This window comes from Pseudophryne corroboree, chromosome 2, assembly GCF_028390025.1.
Source record: "Pseudophryne corroboree isolate aPseCor3 chromosome 2, aPseCor3.hap2, whole genome shotgun sequence".
In the NCBI taxonomy this organism is placed as follows: domain Eukaryota; kingdom Metazoa; phylum Chordata; class Amphibia; order Anura; family Myobatrachidae; genus Pseudophryne; species Pseudophryne corroboree.
The window spans coordinates 1,044,583,665-1,044,600,384 of record NC_086445.1 but is presented as its reverse complement, the minus strand read 5'-3'; the positions used below and the strand labels follow the sequence as shown (position 1 = coordinate 1,044,600,384).

Below are 16,720 nucleotides of genomic sequence, written 5' to 3'. Positions count from 1 at the left end.
CAATGGCTGCAGATTGCTACATGTTCCTCAGACAGTGAGGGTGAAGGAAGTGCACTGTGCTCCAATGGCTGCAGATTGCTACATGTTCCTCAGACAGTGAGGGTGAAGGAAGTGCACTGTGCTCCAATGGCTGCAGATTGCTACATGTTCCTCAGACAGTGAGGGTGAAGGAAGTGCACTGTGCTCCAATGGCTGCAGATTGCTACATGTTCCTCAGACAGTGAGGGTAAAAGAAAAGTGCAACTCGCTTTAACCATCAAACAAAAGTCGGCTGAAGGTCCTCATTAAAGTTTATGACTGTCTGGGAATGGTTGGGATGTCTCGGCCACCCGTGCAGGTGCTCATCCATCTCCGTGTTGCAGCTGTCACTGGACTCACATGTATTCACAGAGCAGATGTCACAGTAGGGCCTGTGGCAGAAGCACAGAGCCTCCTCCGAGCTACTAGAGTCTGAATCTGAAAAGGGAGTCTGGGATCTGTAAGTGTCCCGTGGGTCTGGCTCCAAGTGGGCCCAGTGGGTAATACGGCTAGATCCCTTACCGTAGTTTTGGCGGTCTGATAATTTTGTTATCCATACGCCGCCGTTCCCTTGGTCCCTTTCTTCTGCTTGAAAGCATAATTCCACGCTCCTTGTTGGGGCAGATGGCCGACATCGGTCACCGTAGGTTTCATCCAGTGCTATCTCAGGCGTGGGATTTAACAGGTCACCTCTGTGCACGTTCGCGTCATTGGATCTGTCTCTGGAACCTTGGTTTATAAAATAATGCGCGTGGGGAGGCATCGGCCTGACATTCTGTGAGAAACGGGCAACGTTCCTACAACCGTATCCATGACCCCGTCTTCTCCGTGTTATGTAAGGCGACAAGCTGAGGCAAACATTGCGGAACCCTTCGCTAGGATGTGCTGCGGTCTCCCCGTGGAAACTGTGGCTGGAACGTCTCTGCCTCCTTGGAGATGACTTCCCACAGCCCGATAGAGTCTCTATGCTGAGCTCCCTCAGGATGTCCTGCAGCTTCTCACTGCTGACATAGTTTACCTTTCTCGTCAACTGCTCCCACGCCTCGTCTGCTACTCTGCCTGTGCTCTCCTGCTGAGATTTAGAGGAGGCGCCGTCTGCAAAGCTGACGTTTCTGGACATTGCAGCCATTTCAGTCTCTTGTTTTAGGATGGAGCAGTTAGGGGATGGGGGGACACTGACTCGCAATTCATATCCTTCTTCACTAGGGGACTGGAATCCTTCATCGTTAGATTTCGAGGTGGTATATCCCTGAGCTGGTTGGACACACAGGCGGTGGTTTGTGTCGTCTTCTGGATCATTCTTAGTTAGCCCCTTGCTTTCTCCATCGGTGCCCTCGTCTGGAGAGTCTTTGTGCTGCTGAAGAGCCAGCGTTGACGCAGCGATAGCGGCAGCCTCGGGGATCACGCTGCATTCGGAATTCAGGAGCTGGACCAGCTTCTCCTTGGCATTCGTCACCTGCTCTTGTAGGCTTTCTATCACTGCGTTCTTCTGTTGAGTAAATGCAACACAGATGACACTGTTTAGTGCAAGTCAGAGAAAGGAAACCATTCATTATGCCCCTTACCACCTAAACTGCGCCAACAACAGGGGCATTCTGATAGGCCATTGCCCCCCAAAAGAGCATGAGCAGAGGAATCCATGTCAGTGGCATTGTTGAGAAGACTATCTTATAGGAGATGCTTATTAATGTATTCTCACGAGCAGTGTAGTGCAGAAATCTGTCTAGGTCTTCTCATTATCTTCGTGTAATTCTACAAGCTGTATAGTCAGGTCCATAATTAAGCTTACGTACAATTATATATTGTATAGGCCTTTGTCTAAGTAGGGCAGGACCCTTCATAGTAGGGACTGGTAGCCATTTGCCAGGAGACCAGCAGATCTGAAGGTGCCACCTGAAGCGGTGGCTCGGGATACCAGATAAGTTACAGGAGCCAGGTTTGTCCTAGTTATGGTACTGAGCACTGTACGCTACTTGAGTTTAGACAAGCCTTTGCCTGGGTGGGAAAGAAAGATGTATCATTGTAATTGGGATGTTTGATGCTAATTATAGAATACCACTTTTAAACAAAGAGCAAGAACAAGGCAGAGATTGTGCGTAAATGTCCTCAACAGAAACTGCCACCTCCTACCAACGGGTTGCAGTTAAAATGCTGCCGGACGGGATCCCGACGGTCTAAATACTGACGCCGGAATCCTGAACGACGGCATAAGACCAGCTTCAAAATCCCGACGGAGATCGGGATCCCGGCCTCAGAATACAGATGCCTGGAATTCCGCTCTTCCAGCGGGACGCTGCTGCAGGTGGTGGGAGGTTAGGTTTAGGTATTAGAAGGGGGTGTGTTAGGGTTAGGTGCAGGGACGGGAAGGTTATGGTAAGGTACCGAGGAGGGGGGAGTTAGGGTTAGGACCTTGGGAGGTTAGGGTTCGGCACTAAGAGGGGAGGGATTGGTTTAGACATTGAGGGAGGGTTAGGGTTAGCCAGCACCGGGGTGGGTTAGGTACCACCAGGAAGGGTTAGGCAGCACCGGGAAGGGTTAGGTACCACCAGGGAGGGTTAGGCAGCTCCGGGAAGGGTTAGGTACCACCAGGGAGGGTTAGGCAGCACCGGGGAGGGTTAGGTACCACCAGGAAGGGTTAGGCAGCACCGGGAAGGGTTAGGTACCACCAGGGAGGGTTAGGCAGCTCCGGGAAGGGTTAGGTACCACCAGGGAGGGTTAGCCAGCACCGGGGTGGGTTAGGTACCACCAGGAAGGGTTAGGCAGCACCGGGAAGGGTTAGGTACCACCAGGGAGGGTTAGGCAGCTCCGGGAAGGGTTAGGTACCACCAGGGAGGGTTAGGCAGCACCGGGGAGGGTTAGGTACTACCAGGGAGAGTTAAGCACCACCGGGGAGGGTTAGGGTACTTTTTGAGGGGCTGTTGGGAAACTGATGGTCGGCATACTGAACCCCTACCAACTACTCTGGTCACTCTGAACCCCCCTAAATCCCTTCTCCCCCCCCCCCCCCCCCTCTAAAATCAGTTCTATAATCTTATTGTTTCTGAAAAGTCTGTATTACTCACAAACCACTTTCGCAGTATGAATGTTTGCGCCATTATGTTATTAGGTACTAGTACAGGCACACATGGAAATTACCCAAAAGTAACTCCGTCCCCATGAAATCAGACAGAAGTCTCACCTCAGTCAGCAGACGTCTCATCGATGTGTTCTCGCCCAGCAGCTGGTAGATTTGCTCCTCGCTGTACATTGACCTCATGCTCTTGCTGGGACTGTTGAAATATTTGGCCATCTGGACGTTCGTCTGACTTGGCTCCTCTTCAAACTGCCTCCACTGCAACAGCTGGGGGTGCACAGCACAAGCATTCTCATACTACACATATTATCAGGGCAGGTGCAGTAATAAGATCTCACAGGTGCGCTACTTGGGTACAGTGAGTTCAGGAGTATTGGGAGCCAAGCTCTGCGTGTTGTAGCAAGGCATCACGCCCAGTGCACAGACTCTGAACGGGGCACAGTATCCCATGTCAGCACTAGATATGCTCACAGAGATTGTATTTCTATTATCTAAGTATGGGAAGAAGTCAGGGAGGCTGTTATGATCCAGTCTGCAGCAATCAAGTTCTTGTATTTGTTATCGGACTTACCTTGTTACCTGGCCTGCAGGTGAGGTTTCCTGTTTGTCTTTTATACTGTTGCTGTTGGAGCATGTCAGCTGATTGCATTCCCTCCAGTCAGAATGCTCCTTGCCTCAGCTGACATTAGCAACCAATCAGAGACTTGCAATCCCTATGTAAACCATGTCTGCCTTTTGTCTGTGCCAGTGCAACTGTCAGGATCCGCCCTGTCCGGATCCGTCATGATAGTCAGCGGATACGGATCGGGGAGCCTTGGGCTGTTGCTGTAGTAACGTAGAATTGACGGGACACTGGGTTGCTTCCAGTGTCTGATTGGAACCAGACTTGTATACTGAACGGACTGGAATCAACTGAATACTGGAACAGACTGCAATTGGACTGGACTGGAGTCAAATACTTGAGTTGGACCAGACAATGACCGGACTGGAATTGAAAACTTGAACCGGAATGGAGACTGACTTGGATGATCCTGCACTGGTGTGCAACTTGTTACTGAGTGTAACCCTGTGGAGAACAGGAGTGCAAGATTGAACAGGATAAGGTGCCACACTGTACTGATTGGAAATGGCTGTGCCGGAACAGGAGCAAACTGTCCCTGGATGTTGGTGGAGAGAGACTGTGCTGCTGGGTGCTGGTGCATTGTCTGGACGTGGAGGTAAAGTATAGTGATGAGCGGATTCGGTTTTACTCGGTTTTACTCGGTTCTAAAAACGGCATCTTATTGGCTCACGGATGTCACGTGTTTTGGATAGCCAATAAGATGCCGTTTTGAGAACCGAGTAAAACCGAGTACTCACTGAACCAAGATAGCTCGCAGGCAAACGGAGGTTAATCACGTGGCAAAGTTCAGGACCATAACAACAGACTTGTCGGAGGGCTGTTCTGAGCACTGTAATCAGGAGTAGGCTGCAGAGAACTTTAGCCTGTGGGGAAGCTTGCAGTAGAAACACAGGCACTTGACCAAGCTGTAGTTGTTGCAGATTGAGAACCAGGAAGCTTACAGGTTTACTGAAGGTAGAGATTAATGGCTGAGGTCTGTGTAATCGTACTGTGGCGAAAGCCGAGTGAAGCACTTTTGAAAGTGGGCAATGCAGACCAGGAATATGGCAATGCAGGGTTATATCACCGGAAACTGTGGTATACACTCAGGAGCCAGGCTGTCAGGCTGTGACTTGCTGGGAGTCAGAATGATTATACACTGGCACAGAGCAAAAAGCAGACAAGGTATACATAGGGATTGCAAGTCTCTTATTGGCTGCTAATGTCAGCTGAGGCAAGGAGCTATGCAATGGATGCTTCCACCATGCTAGGCGACAAGCCTACGCTACGGATACTTCTACCACTCTACACTGGCTCCCATTCCCCTACAGAATCCTCTTCAAACTCCTCACCCTCACATACAAGGCCATCTCTAATTCCACTGCTCCCTACATCTCCAACCTCCTCTCCCTTCATACTCCCTCCCGCCCACTACGGTCGGCTGATGACCGTCGCCTCTCCTCTGCCTTGGTCACTGCTTCCCATGCACGAGTTCAGGATTTTGCCGTGCTGCACCCCTTCAGTGGAATACGCTCCCCCGCTCCATTAGACTCTCCCCGACCTTGCAAAGCTTCAAACGGGCACTGAAAACCCACCTATTTATCAAAGCGTACCCTTCCAATGCATAACCTAGTCCTTAGGCTGCTCCTCCATCCCCCTGCCCCATGCCTTGGACATCTCTGCTTTGCTCGCATACCACCATCAGGCTTCTACCTGTTTGCTTGCACCTCATGTCATCTGTCTGTTGCCCCTCCCCACTAGATTGTTAGCTCTTCAGAGCAGGGCCCTCTCTCCTCTTGTCTAAGCCATCTTCTTGACACATTTCACTCAGTGACCATCTTTACCTGCTTTTTCTCGTGCTGGTAAATGGCCCCTCTCTATCTATGGCCGCCAGCCCAAGTAGTACAATGATTACTCCTTCGCTACTTACATCTAAGCTGTATTATGTTTTGAGAATTGTGGTGCTCTTTGTTACCTGCACTCCATTTTTGTTATTTATTTACTGTTATGCTAAGTTTTGTCTCCCTGTACTGTCCTTTGTACGGCGCTGCGAAACACTTGTGGCGCCCTATAAATAAAATGTAATAATAATACCACTCTAGGCAATAAGCCTACGCAACAGAAACTTCCACCACTCTAGGCGTCAAGCCTACGCAACAGACACTTCCACCACTCTAGGTGACAAGCCTACGCAACAGAAACTTCCACCACTCTAGGTGACAAGCCTATGCAACAGAGACTTCCACCACTCTAGGCGACAAGCCTACGCGACGGAAACTTCCACCACTCTAGGCAACAAGCCTATGTGACGGATACTTCCACCACTCTAGGCGACAAGCCTACGCAACATAAACTTCCACCACTCTAGGCGACAAGCCTACGCAACAGAAACTTCCACCACTCTAGGCGACAAGCCTACGCAACAGACACTTCCACCACTCTAGGCGACAAGCCTACGCAACAGAGACTTCCACCACTCTAGGCGACAAGCCTACGCGACGGAAACTTCCACCACTCTAGGCAACAAGCCTACATGACGGATACTTCCACCACTCTAGGCGACAAGCCTATGCAACAGAAACTTCCACCACTCTAGGCGACAAGCCTACGCGACGGAAACTTCCACCACTCTAGGCGACAAGCCTACGCAACAGAAACTTCCACCACTCTAGGCGACAAGCCTACGCAACAGAAACTTCCACCACTCTAGGCGACAAGGCTATGCAACAGAAACTTCCACCTCTCTAAGTGACAAGCCTACGTGATGGATACTTCCACCACTCTAGACTACAAGCCTACGCGACGGATACTTCCACCACTCTAGGCAACAAGGCTACACAACAGAAACTTCCACCACTCTAGGCCTATGCGATGGACGCCTCCTCCACTCTAGGTGACAAGCCTACGCGATGGATACTTCCACCACTCTAGGCGACAAGCCTACGCGATGGACGCCTCCACCACTCTAGGCAACAAGGCTACGCAACAGAAACTTCCACCACTCTAGGTGACAAGGCTACGCAACAGAAACTTCCACCACTCTAGGCGACAAGCCTACGCAACAGAAACTTCCACCACTCTAGGTGACAAGGCTACGCAACAGAAACTTCCACCACTCTAGGTGACAAGCCTACGCAACAGAAACTTCCACCACTCTAGGTGACAAGGCTACACAACAGAAACTTCCACCACTCTAGGTGACAAGGCTACGCAACAGAAACTTCCACCACTCTAGGTGACAAGGCTACGCAACAGAAACTTCCACCTCTCTAGGTGACAAGGCTACGCAACAGAAACTTCCACCACTCTAGGTGACAAGCCTGTGTAATCGTATTGTGGCGAAAGCCGAGTGAAGCACTTTTGAAAGTGGGCAATGCAGACCAGGAATATGGCAATGCAGGGTTATATCACCGGAAACTGTGGTATACACTCAGGAGCCAGGCTGTCAGGCTGTGACTTGCTGGGAGTCAGAATAAATACACTGGCACAGAGCAAAAAGCAGACAAGGTATACATAGGGATTGCAAGTCTCTTATTGGCTGCTAATGTCAGCTGAGGCAAGGAGCTATGTAACGGATGCTTCCACCATGCTAGGCGACAAGCCTACGCTACGGATGCTTCTACCACTCTAGGCAATAAGCCTACGCAACAGAAACTTCCACCACTCTAGGCGACAAGCCTACGCAACAGAAACTTCCACCACTCTAGGTGACAAGCCTACGCAACAGAGACTTCCACCACTCTAGGCGACAAGCCTACGCAACAGAAACTTCCACCACTCTAGTTGACAAGCCTACGCGACGGATACTTCCACCACTCTAGGCAACAAGCCTACGTGACGGATACTTCCACCACTCTAGGTGACAAGCCTACGCAACAGACACTTCCACCACTCTAGTTGACAAGCCTACACGACGGATACTTCCACCACTCTAGGCAACAAGCCTACGTGACGGATACTTCCACCACTCTAGGTGACAAGGCTACGCAACAGACACTTCCACCACTCTAGGTGACAAGCCTACGTGACGGATACTTCCACCACTCTAGGCGACAAGCCTACGCAACATAAACTTCCACCACTCTAGGCGACAAGCCTACGCAACAGAAACTTCCACCACTCTAGGCGACAAGCCTACGCAACAGACACTTCCACCACTCTAGGCGACAAGCCTACGTGACGGATACTTCCACCACTCTAGGCCTACGCGATGGACGCCTCCACCACTCTAGGTGACAAGCCTACGCAACAGAAACTTCCACCACTCTAGGCGACAAACGTATGTGGTGGATGCTTCCACTACTCCAGATGATAAACCCTCTTTAAAAAGAATTTGTGCACTGTGTTAGTGGTATGTGTGCAGTTTTGTATGAGTTGTCCTTTTAACTGCCAGGAGAAGAAGCGTGATTGGTCAAAATCTTCCATGTGCCTCAGCTGTGGTAGCGGCTGTGTAAAGTGCAACGTGTGCGAGTGCTGTGATGGAGATGACTGCTAACGAGCCACACCGCACTCGCCCCCTCCTTAGTGACAGACTGCTCCCGCTCCCACATGTCCTGTTACTAAGGGATATCACTAGAGCGGATGCCAAATGCCACCCTATTGCCCAGATATCACCCTTGCGGTTATTGAAGCAATGTATGGAGAGGGGGGTAGATCCTGTTGCGAGACACCGAGCCCGCAGCGCGTCGAGCCTGCAAGGGGACCCTTAGCGCTCGCCCTCCTACAAGAATTCTGGCGGGCAGCATCACGTCCGCCCGTACAGCATACTGAATCCGTATCTGACCCTAACCCTATAGGTTTGCAATCCACTCCAAATAAAATGTCATCTTGGTGATTGGTAGTAGATATAAGAGGCTCTGCACATGTGCTGCGCTTCTGCTTTTCCTTTTTGCAGAACTCGAGAACATTTTGGCTTTTACAAGTGTTTATGTTACTATATTTAGCTGACATAAGAACTTGCTCTGATTTGGGGAAGAGATCACGTTGCAGAAAAGGGAAGGTGACGTTTTCTTGTAAATCTATAAGTAGTCACAAAAAGATCATGACGGGGAACTTTCCCCCAAATTACTACAGAATGACGGATTCTCTGCACACCGCTGGAGTAAACAAATGTCATCTCATCAGACCTGGACGTGGGGTTAATTGTGATTGACTGGGAATGAAGGAACGGAGATATCCACGTAAATGTACAGATGGACAATGGTGGCTGCTGAGTGGGTGGCGGACTGTGCGCCCCTGCTATGTGCTGTACGGGTAGCAGTGCGCAGCGTGATGAAGCCATTGTCATCTGCCATCTGATCAGCAGTGTCTGCGCGCGGCTTAAGGGTGTGACACTACTTTGTGATTTATGAAACTAAAGGGGGCAATTCCAAGTTGATCGCAGCAGGAATTTTGTTAGCAGTTGGGCAAAACCATGTGCACTGCAGGGGAGGGGTGGGGGGGGGGTGGGGGGGGCAGATGTAACATGTGCAGAGAGAGTTAGATTTGGGTGGGGTGTGTTCAATCTACAATCTAAATTGCAGTGTAAAAATAAAGCAGTTAGTATTTACCCTGCACAGAAACAAAATAACCCACCCAAATCTAACTCTCTCTGCACATGTTACATCTGCCTCCCCTGCAGTGAACATGGTTTTGCCCAACTGCTAACAAAATTCCTGCTGCAATCAACTTGGATTTACCCCCAAAGATTGTTCCTTTCATGTCGCAGCATTAGCTAGACAGACAGGGACAGTTTCTAGTCCATCCCGCCATTGTTACATGTAGTTTCGCCGGTGTTCGGTTTCAGGCGGAGGCTGGGACGTCAGGAATGAGTTGCGTACGTAAAATAGAATTTAAAAACTAAAGAAGTTACCAGACTCCCCCCTCTCTGAGTGAGTGTGGACTGTTACCTGTGGAATGAAGATGAGGCCGTTAATTGTGATGGTACAGACGAGGATGCTTCCAGACGTCGTTCCATAGACCAGGCCAGGCCAGGTGTGGAAGAACCGAGTCACTAAGAACACAACCGCGGTGCAAACGACCGCAAGACTGCTGCCAACCATGATCACCAGAGACTGGTTAACTGGCGGAGTGCTGATATTCCTGGTCAGGCCGGCCAGGTAGCTGCTGTACACCAGGAGGACGCCCTGAAGAAAGCAAGACGAGAGAAAGGGATTTTTATAGTGGTTCCAATAATTCATGTTTGATTTTTAATTTAAGTGACTAAAGTTACCTCTGGAAACCTATTGTTTTGCTCTGTTTTCGTTATCTTTTTTCCCTTATTCTTCTATTAATGATTTACAGTTTACCATGGCAACCACAGTCACATGACAAATGTGAGCACACAGACTTTGGAATTACTCTTTTCCGTATGCTTATTTATGACATTGGCCCTCATTCCGAGTTGTTCGCTCGGTATTTTTCATCGCATCGCAATGAAAATCCGCTTAGTACGCATGCGCAATGTTCGCACTGCGACTGCGCCAAGTAACTTTGCTATGTAGAAAGTAATTTTACTCACGGCTTTTTCATCGCTCCGGCGAACGTAATGTGATTGACAGGAAATGGGTGTTACTGGGCGGAAACACGGCGTTTCAGGGGCGTGTGGCTGAAAACGCTACCGTTTCCGGAAAAAACGCAGGAGTGGCCGGAGAAACGGTGGGAGTGCCTGGGCGAACGCTGGGTGTGTTTGTGACGTCAACCAGGAACGACAAGCACTGAACTGATCGCACAGGCAGAGTAAGTCTGGAGCTACTCTGAAACTGCTAAGTAGTTAGTAATCGCAATATTGCGAATACATCGGTCGCAATTTTAAGAAGCTAAGATTCACTCCCAGTAGGCGGCGGCTTAGCGTGTGTAACTCTGCTAAATTCGCCTTGCGACCGATCAACTCGGAATGAGGGCCATAGTTCTCACACTGCCACCACGGGTCTTACGTAATAGCTGCAAGATGCCGTCACGGTTATGATTATAGTCCATATTGTAAAAGCAGCAAAAGGCAAAATCCAACCAGTTTTAAATTATCGCTGCCTCAGGGGCTAACTGGCCAGAATGTCGCCGATGCCTCATCTCGCAGACTATTTCAGAAGGTCCAATTGTGCCCAGAGGCGCTTCCTGACTGAGGTGTGCTCCCACCAAGCGTCATCCCTAGATTTAGAAACAGAGGTACCAGCCAGTCAGCTCCTAGCTGTCATTGGGGGGGCAGATGTACTAAGCCTGGAGAAGTGATAAGTGGAAGGTGATAACGCACCAGCCAATCATTACAAGTTTGAAAAATGACAGTTAGGAGCTGATTGGCTAATGCGTTAGCACCTTCCACGTTATCACTTCTGCAGGCTTAATACATCTGCCCCAGTACTGATTGGAAAGTCATCCAGTGAGTTGTGAGGTTAGGGGTGACTAAATATCGTTCATGCGTATACTGCGCAGTTCCAATCAGGGATCTATAATATGGCTAACCATGCATATAATGTATGCCAGGAAGTCTTCTGCAGGTGGAAGGGGCATCAGCGGGCACGGCTGCCTACTGTCTATACTGGGAAACAACTGCCTGTGAAATGACTGATAAACCAAGCGGACAGAGAGAGCAGCCAATCTAAACGGTTACACAGACTATGCCTATCCCTTACGTATATGGGCGCGTTGTGAGGATAACTCCGCCCTGGAAATGCCGCATTGGGCGGAGCTCTGTAAATAAACTCCTAATAATATTCTGGGTTCATGTTTGATTTATATATTAACCCTTTACTCTCCGCTACCTTCACTATCCATCTAGCGGGGCTCTGATCAATTGCTGAGACTGATACTGGTTTATTATGGTATCCAGACTCTGGGTCAACAGAACTTAGTTCGACACAACTCAGGTCAACACCTATTGGTCGACAGTGAATAGGTCGACGTGGAAAAAGATCGACATGAGTTTTTCACTTTTTTTCCCCCTTTTTTTGAACTTTTTCATACTTTACGATCCACGTGGAGTACAATTGGGAACAGTAACATGTGCTGAGCGCAGCAGCAGTGGAGTGAGGCACCTTGCCCGAAGCATGGCGAGCGAAGAGCGCCATGCGAGGGGACACGGTGCACTAATTGGGGTTCCCCGTCACTTTACGGAGATAACAACACCAAAAAAACACCTATTTCCACGTCAACTTAATGGCTGTGTCAACCTATTTCCTGCGTCGACCTACTCACTGTCGACCAATAGGTGTTGACCTAATGTGTGTCGCCCCAGCCACTGTCGATCCTCAGTCCCAGATGCATTTATTATATGTGGTTAATCTCAGCAATATTACTGTTTAGGTTTAATGCCTGAAGGTGGCGCTCTCAGGTGATATTTACCATCTTTAGGTGACCCTGCATTTATTCTGACCAGGAACGTTGGGGAGACACTAAGAGTTCCTACCTTGAACCCCACCAAGAGGGCGATCCAGAAGTCCGCATACAGGGAAGAACAGGAGCGTGTTCTGGTCACGGCGCAGAAGGTGCCCTGCCGAGCGGCCTGTGTGGGCGACAAAGTAGAATTTGGTCACCACGTATGCGACGGGTGCAGTACACAAGTGTGCGGATCTCAGGGGCTTCTGCTGGCAGGTAATGATAACCAGCAGCTCACAGAAGAGGGCAGTATCTCTAAGGCATCAATGCTAACCACTCTGCAACCATGCTGCCCCTGTTACAGCTCTGCAATACAGAGTTCACTGCAGTGTGTAATATAACTAGCGTTAGTAATGCCCAGTAACATACATGCCGTTAGTGGTGCCCAATGATATACACAATGGCAGTAATACCTATTACTATGCCAAGTGCTGTTCTCAGTCATTGCCGTGGTAATATGCCAGCGGTACATACTCCCTTGGCAATAGTATTCACCATCTATGGTTACTACCCACGGCGTCCGCTCCTGCCCGCCTGGCACTCAGTCATGTGACCCAGCTGTTACTTCTCATGCCCTTACACAACACGTCGTTAGCGGGCGCAGTTCAGGAGCGACACACGGAAGGGAAAAGACGGATACACTAAAGCACAATGCACGTAGGGTCTGATTCAGGTGCGGCTGTTCTTGCTGCTGCAATCTTTTGCTGTACGCAACTGCGACTATATGCTAATATGGACAGAAGCTAAACTGAGCATAGTGACACCCGCTGCTGGCGCATAATTTCCCTCCGACGGTGTATAACTGCTGATACATCGGTACCATCGTCGCAGATCGGGTCCTGTTGCAGAGTCTGAGTGTCTACCGGGACGCATACGCAGGAAGAGAACATCGGCTGAATCAGGCCCATAGATTAGTAGCTGTACTACGGCCCCCTTACTGTATGGCGGTATAAGGAGCAAGTATGAGCGGTGCATAGTTCTGGGGGTCTCACCGTGATGCTGGCGCTCACATTCTGCGTACAGAGGACAGGGTCAGACAGAACCCATGACAGAAGCAGCAAGGCGTCCACAAACAGAAGGCCAGCTTCCAGGCCAAGCAGCGTCAGGTCCTTTATAATCTGCAGGACAAAAGTCAGAGATCAGCAACGCTTCCTCATGCTAGCTCTTCTGGTGCCTGAGTTACTAGCAGGGCTGCTCTCACATTACCCACCCCCCTCACCTCAACAACAGCACCTCGCACCTCCTTCCAATCACCTACCTCACTGCATGAGCCGCTGGGGGACCGGATAGCTCCAGAACAGGCAGGGCCTGAGACAACGTCTCTCTGCCCAGATGCTGACCACAGTGTAACACGCTCCCCTCTACATTATCATCTAACCTTTTACTTTTTTTTTTTTTTACCTAACTAAACCTATTTAAATTGCTATTGCCCGTGTATATACAAATACTATTGGGGGTAATTCCAAGTTGATCGCAGCAGGAATTTAGTTAGCAGTTGGGCAAAACCATGTGCACTGCAGGGGAGGCAGATATAACATGTGCAGAGAGAGTTAGATTTGGGTGGGTTATTTTATTTCTGTGCAGGGTAAATCCTGGCTGATTTATTTTTACACTGCAAATTAGATTGCAGATTGAACACACCCCACCCAAATCTAACTCTCTCTGCACATGTTATATCTGCCCCCCCTGCAGTGCACATGGTTTTGCCCAGTTGCTAAAAAACTTGCTGCTGCGATCAACTCAGAATTACCCCCCATTGTTACTGAGACGATCAGGACATCATGGGCTGATGCATAGCAATAAAGCTACAACATAATTAGTGTATTAGTTATTAGGCAACTGTGGGCAATAGAGGCTGATAGAGTCCCAGCCGAAGTGGCAGGAGGATCTACAGGTGAAGACCCTCAACGGCCACAGAAGAGCACCAAGCCCCAGGTTCCATTCTTATCACATGCACACAGGAGATGGGTGGACAGTTCTGGTCTATGGTTACTACGGGCAATTAAGGGAACTCCCAAAGTCCGGTTACTGCAGTCTCTACTGACTTCCACGGCTGGTGACCATCTGAGGACCTGGATCCATTATTTCTGGATACAGCAATAACACAACATGTGGCCCTCCTAGAGGCCAGTGGATGACAGAAAAGTAGAGATTAGGGCAGAGGAAGGTTACACGACTTCAGTTCCACAACAGCTTCCAGAGCTCCATGTTGCCTACACCTGGACTAGAAGACAATGTTCTCAGCTGCTCCTCTGCCTTCCCGTAATAATATAAAAAGTAACTCTACAAATATATATATATATATATATGCTGACAGCTCTCGTTTTGTGAACTGCTTAGATGTATACTATTTCCACATCTCATATTTTCCTCAACACCACAGAGACCCTCCTTATATACCTGACTCTTTCCGCACAGTACAAAAGCTCAGAAACTTCCCACCTCATTTACTATTGCAGTTACCAGGGCTAAACTCACTACTAAGTACAGTTAAGGCTGTACTACTGTATATCAAAAATAAAAGCTTACTTTGGAGCCCTTTACGTGATGATCTAAAAAAAGAAACCTTTATTTTATCAATACTCAATACAATTCAATTGTTACTTCTGATGAAAGCGCACAGCCAGCACTGAAACGCGCCAGGGATTGTCATCTTACAGCTACATTGTGTCTCTCGCAGCCAACCTGCATTTGCATTCATTGGTACCCTAGGACATGTATTCATCCCAGATAACTGCTATAGTAAATGAGGTGGGAAATTCGGGAGTCTGCGCCACGTGGTTGGAAAATCTTCAGGTAGCACAAGAGTAGACAATACAAGATATTAATTTCTCTAGCGGATGCCAATACAGGAAAATGATTATGGTGATAACAGTGAGGCTCAGCAGTACTCACCACTCGTTTATCGGGCACCCTGTGGGTAAATACCCGGTGAAGTCTCCAACTCTTCCCCAACAATGGCCCGAACACCAGCGTGACACCAACGTACAGGAGGCTGATCCGGACCTAAATGGGGAATCGTGAGTGGAAGTATAAGAACCATTTACAGCGCTTGGTGTTGCAGAATGAATTTACCTATCGCGTTATCACCTCATTTATATAAATATATACAGCTATATATCAGATTACCGAGTATACCATAAGTCCTGCCCCAATCCTCCATGGTGAGGCGGGTATTATAGGAACGGAGAATATTCATCACCATTGTTGATCTTCCAATTAACTAATTTCACAGTTTCCACCCGAAAAATTCTTATCTCATTTTCTATTACAGTTTCCAGGGCTGAATAACCAAATATTGGGGACTATTCAGAGGTGGACGCAATGTTAATAAAATCACAAATGATCGTGTATCGGCCACCTGCGCTGCAGCCGCATTGCGCATGCGCAGACTTTCACTGTGCGATCGCACCCCGGAAGGTGATTTACAGGCGTCAGACGGTCAATGGCATCATTGCGCCATTGGGGGGGGGGGAGTGACGCGGGAAACGCAGGCATGTCATGGCCGTTTTCGGGGCGGTCAGATGAAGTCGTCTGCATTTCCCGCGATAGGAGACATGGCAGCTATGCGCCTGTATATGCAGCCTGACTGCGTGTATAGGTGTCTACCTCTATTCCGAGGTTTCTGAGATGCAGTCGCCATTGAATTCTGATCGCATCGCTGGGCGGCCTTGCTCTGTGCTGGGCGGGCCCTAGAATACGATTTTACCAGTAGCAGTTTGGGTGGGAGGGGCCACACTGGTGCGTCATATCAGGGGGCGATGACTCTCGGGTTGTTTATTGTACAGGGTAATATCAGGGGATGAGTCTGAGCCTCATATGACATGAGGAGGCATCTAATGACTATGCTGAGATCTCGGTGGTTAATAACGTTCTACCTGTAGGAGAGGAGAGAGGTGTAGGAGGTATGGCATCGCTGTCACTCACCTGCATCACCGTTTCCACGGAGGAGGCGTTTTCCTGCACCGCAAACATGAAAGCGCTGATGTACGCACAGACGCTGCCCAGCACGGTCACCAGGTTCAGGTTAGGGCTGGACATCTTCACAATCCTGACCCACAGACACATAAATCATCAGTCATCATACAGCACATCACTTCATAGATATCTCCCACTCCCCAGCGGAACAGCAAACCCCACCCCCACTCCCCAGCGGAACATCAAACCCCACCCCCACTCCCCAGCGGAACAGCAAACCCCACTCCCACTCACCAGCGGAACAGCAAACCCCACACCCCACTCCCCAGCAGAACAGCAAACCCCACCCCCACTCCCCAGCGGAACAGCAAACCCCACACCCCACTCCCCAGCGGAACAGCAAACCCCACACCCCACTCCCCAGCGGAACAGCAAACCCCACCCCCACTCACCAGCGGAACAGCAAACCCCACACCCCACTCCCCAGCAGAACAGCAAACCCCACCCCCACTCCCCAGCGGAACAGCAAACCCCAGCCCCACTCCCCAGCGAAACAGCAAACCCCACTCCCCAGCGGAACAGCAAACCCCACTCCCCAGCGGAACAGCAAACCCCACTCCCCAGCGGAACAGCAAACCCCACCCCCACTCCCCAGCGGAACAGCAAACCCTACCCCCACTCCCCAGCGGAACAGCAAACCCCACCCCCACTCCCCAGCAGAACAGCAAACCCCACCCCCACTCCCCAGCGGAACAGCAAAC

At 49.7% G+C, this 16,720-nt stretch overlaps 1 protein-coding gene across 1 annotated transcript in view; it reads right to left on the bottom strand.

Moving 5' to 3' along the window:
* Nucleotides 1-207: 207 nt before the first annotated feature.
* The window catches only part of GPR156 (G protein-coupled receptor 156), a 42,332-nt gene continuing 25,819 nt past the window's right edge, over nt 208-16,720 (bottom strand). The window contains exons 3-9 of the mRNA XM_063950560.1: nt 15,969-16,092; nt 14,937-15,047; nt 13,034-13,159; nt 12,073-12,168; nt 9,581-9,817; nt 3,197-3,358; nt 208-1,507 (exon numbers count right to left, since the gene is read on the bottom strand). Coding sequence (XP_063806630.1) covers nt 257-1,507; nt 3,197-3,358; nt 9,581-9,817; nt 12,073-12,168; nt 13,034-13,159; nt 14,937-15,047; nt 15,969-16,092 — 2,107 coding nt within the window. The 3' untranslated portion in view covers nt 208-256. The remainder of the gene's footprint in view (nt 1,508-3,196; nt 3,359-9,580; nt 9,818-12,072; nt 12,169-13,033; nt 13,160-14,936; nt 15,048-15,968; nt 16,093-16,720) is intronic.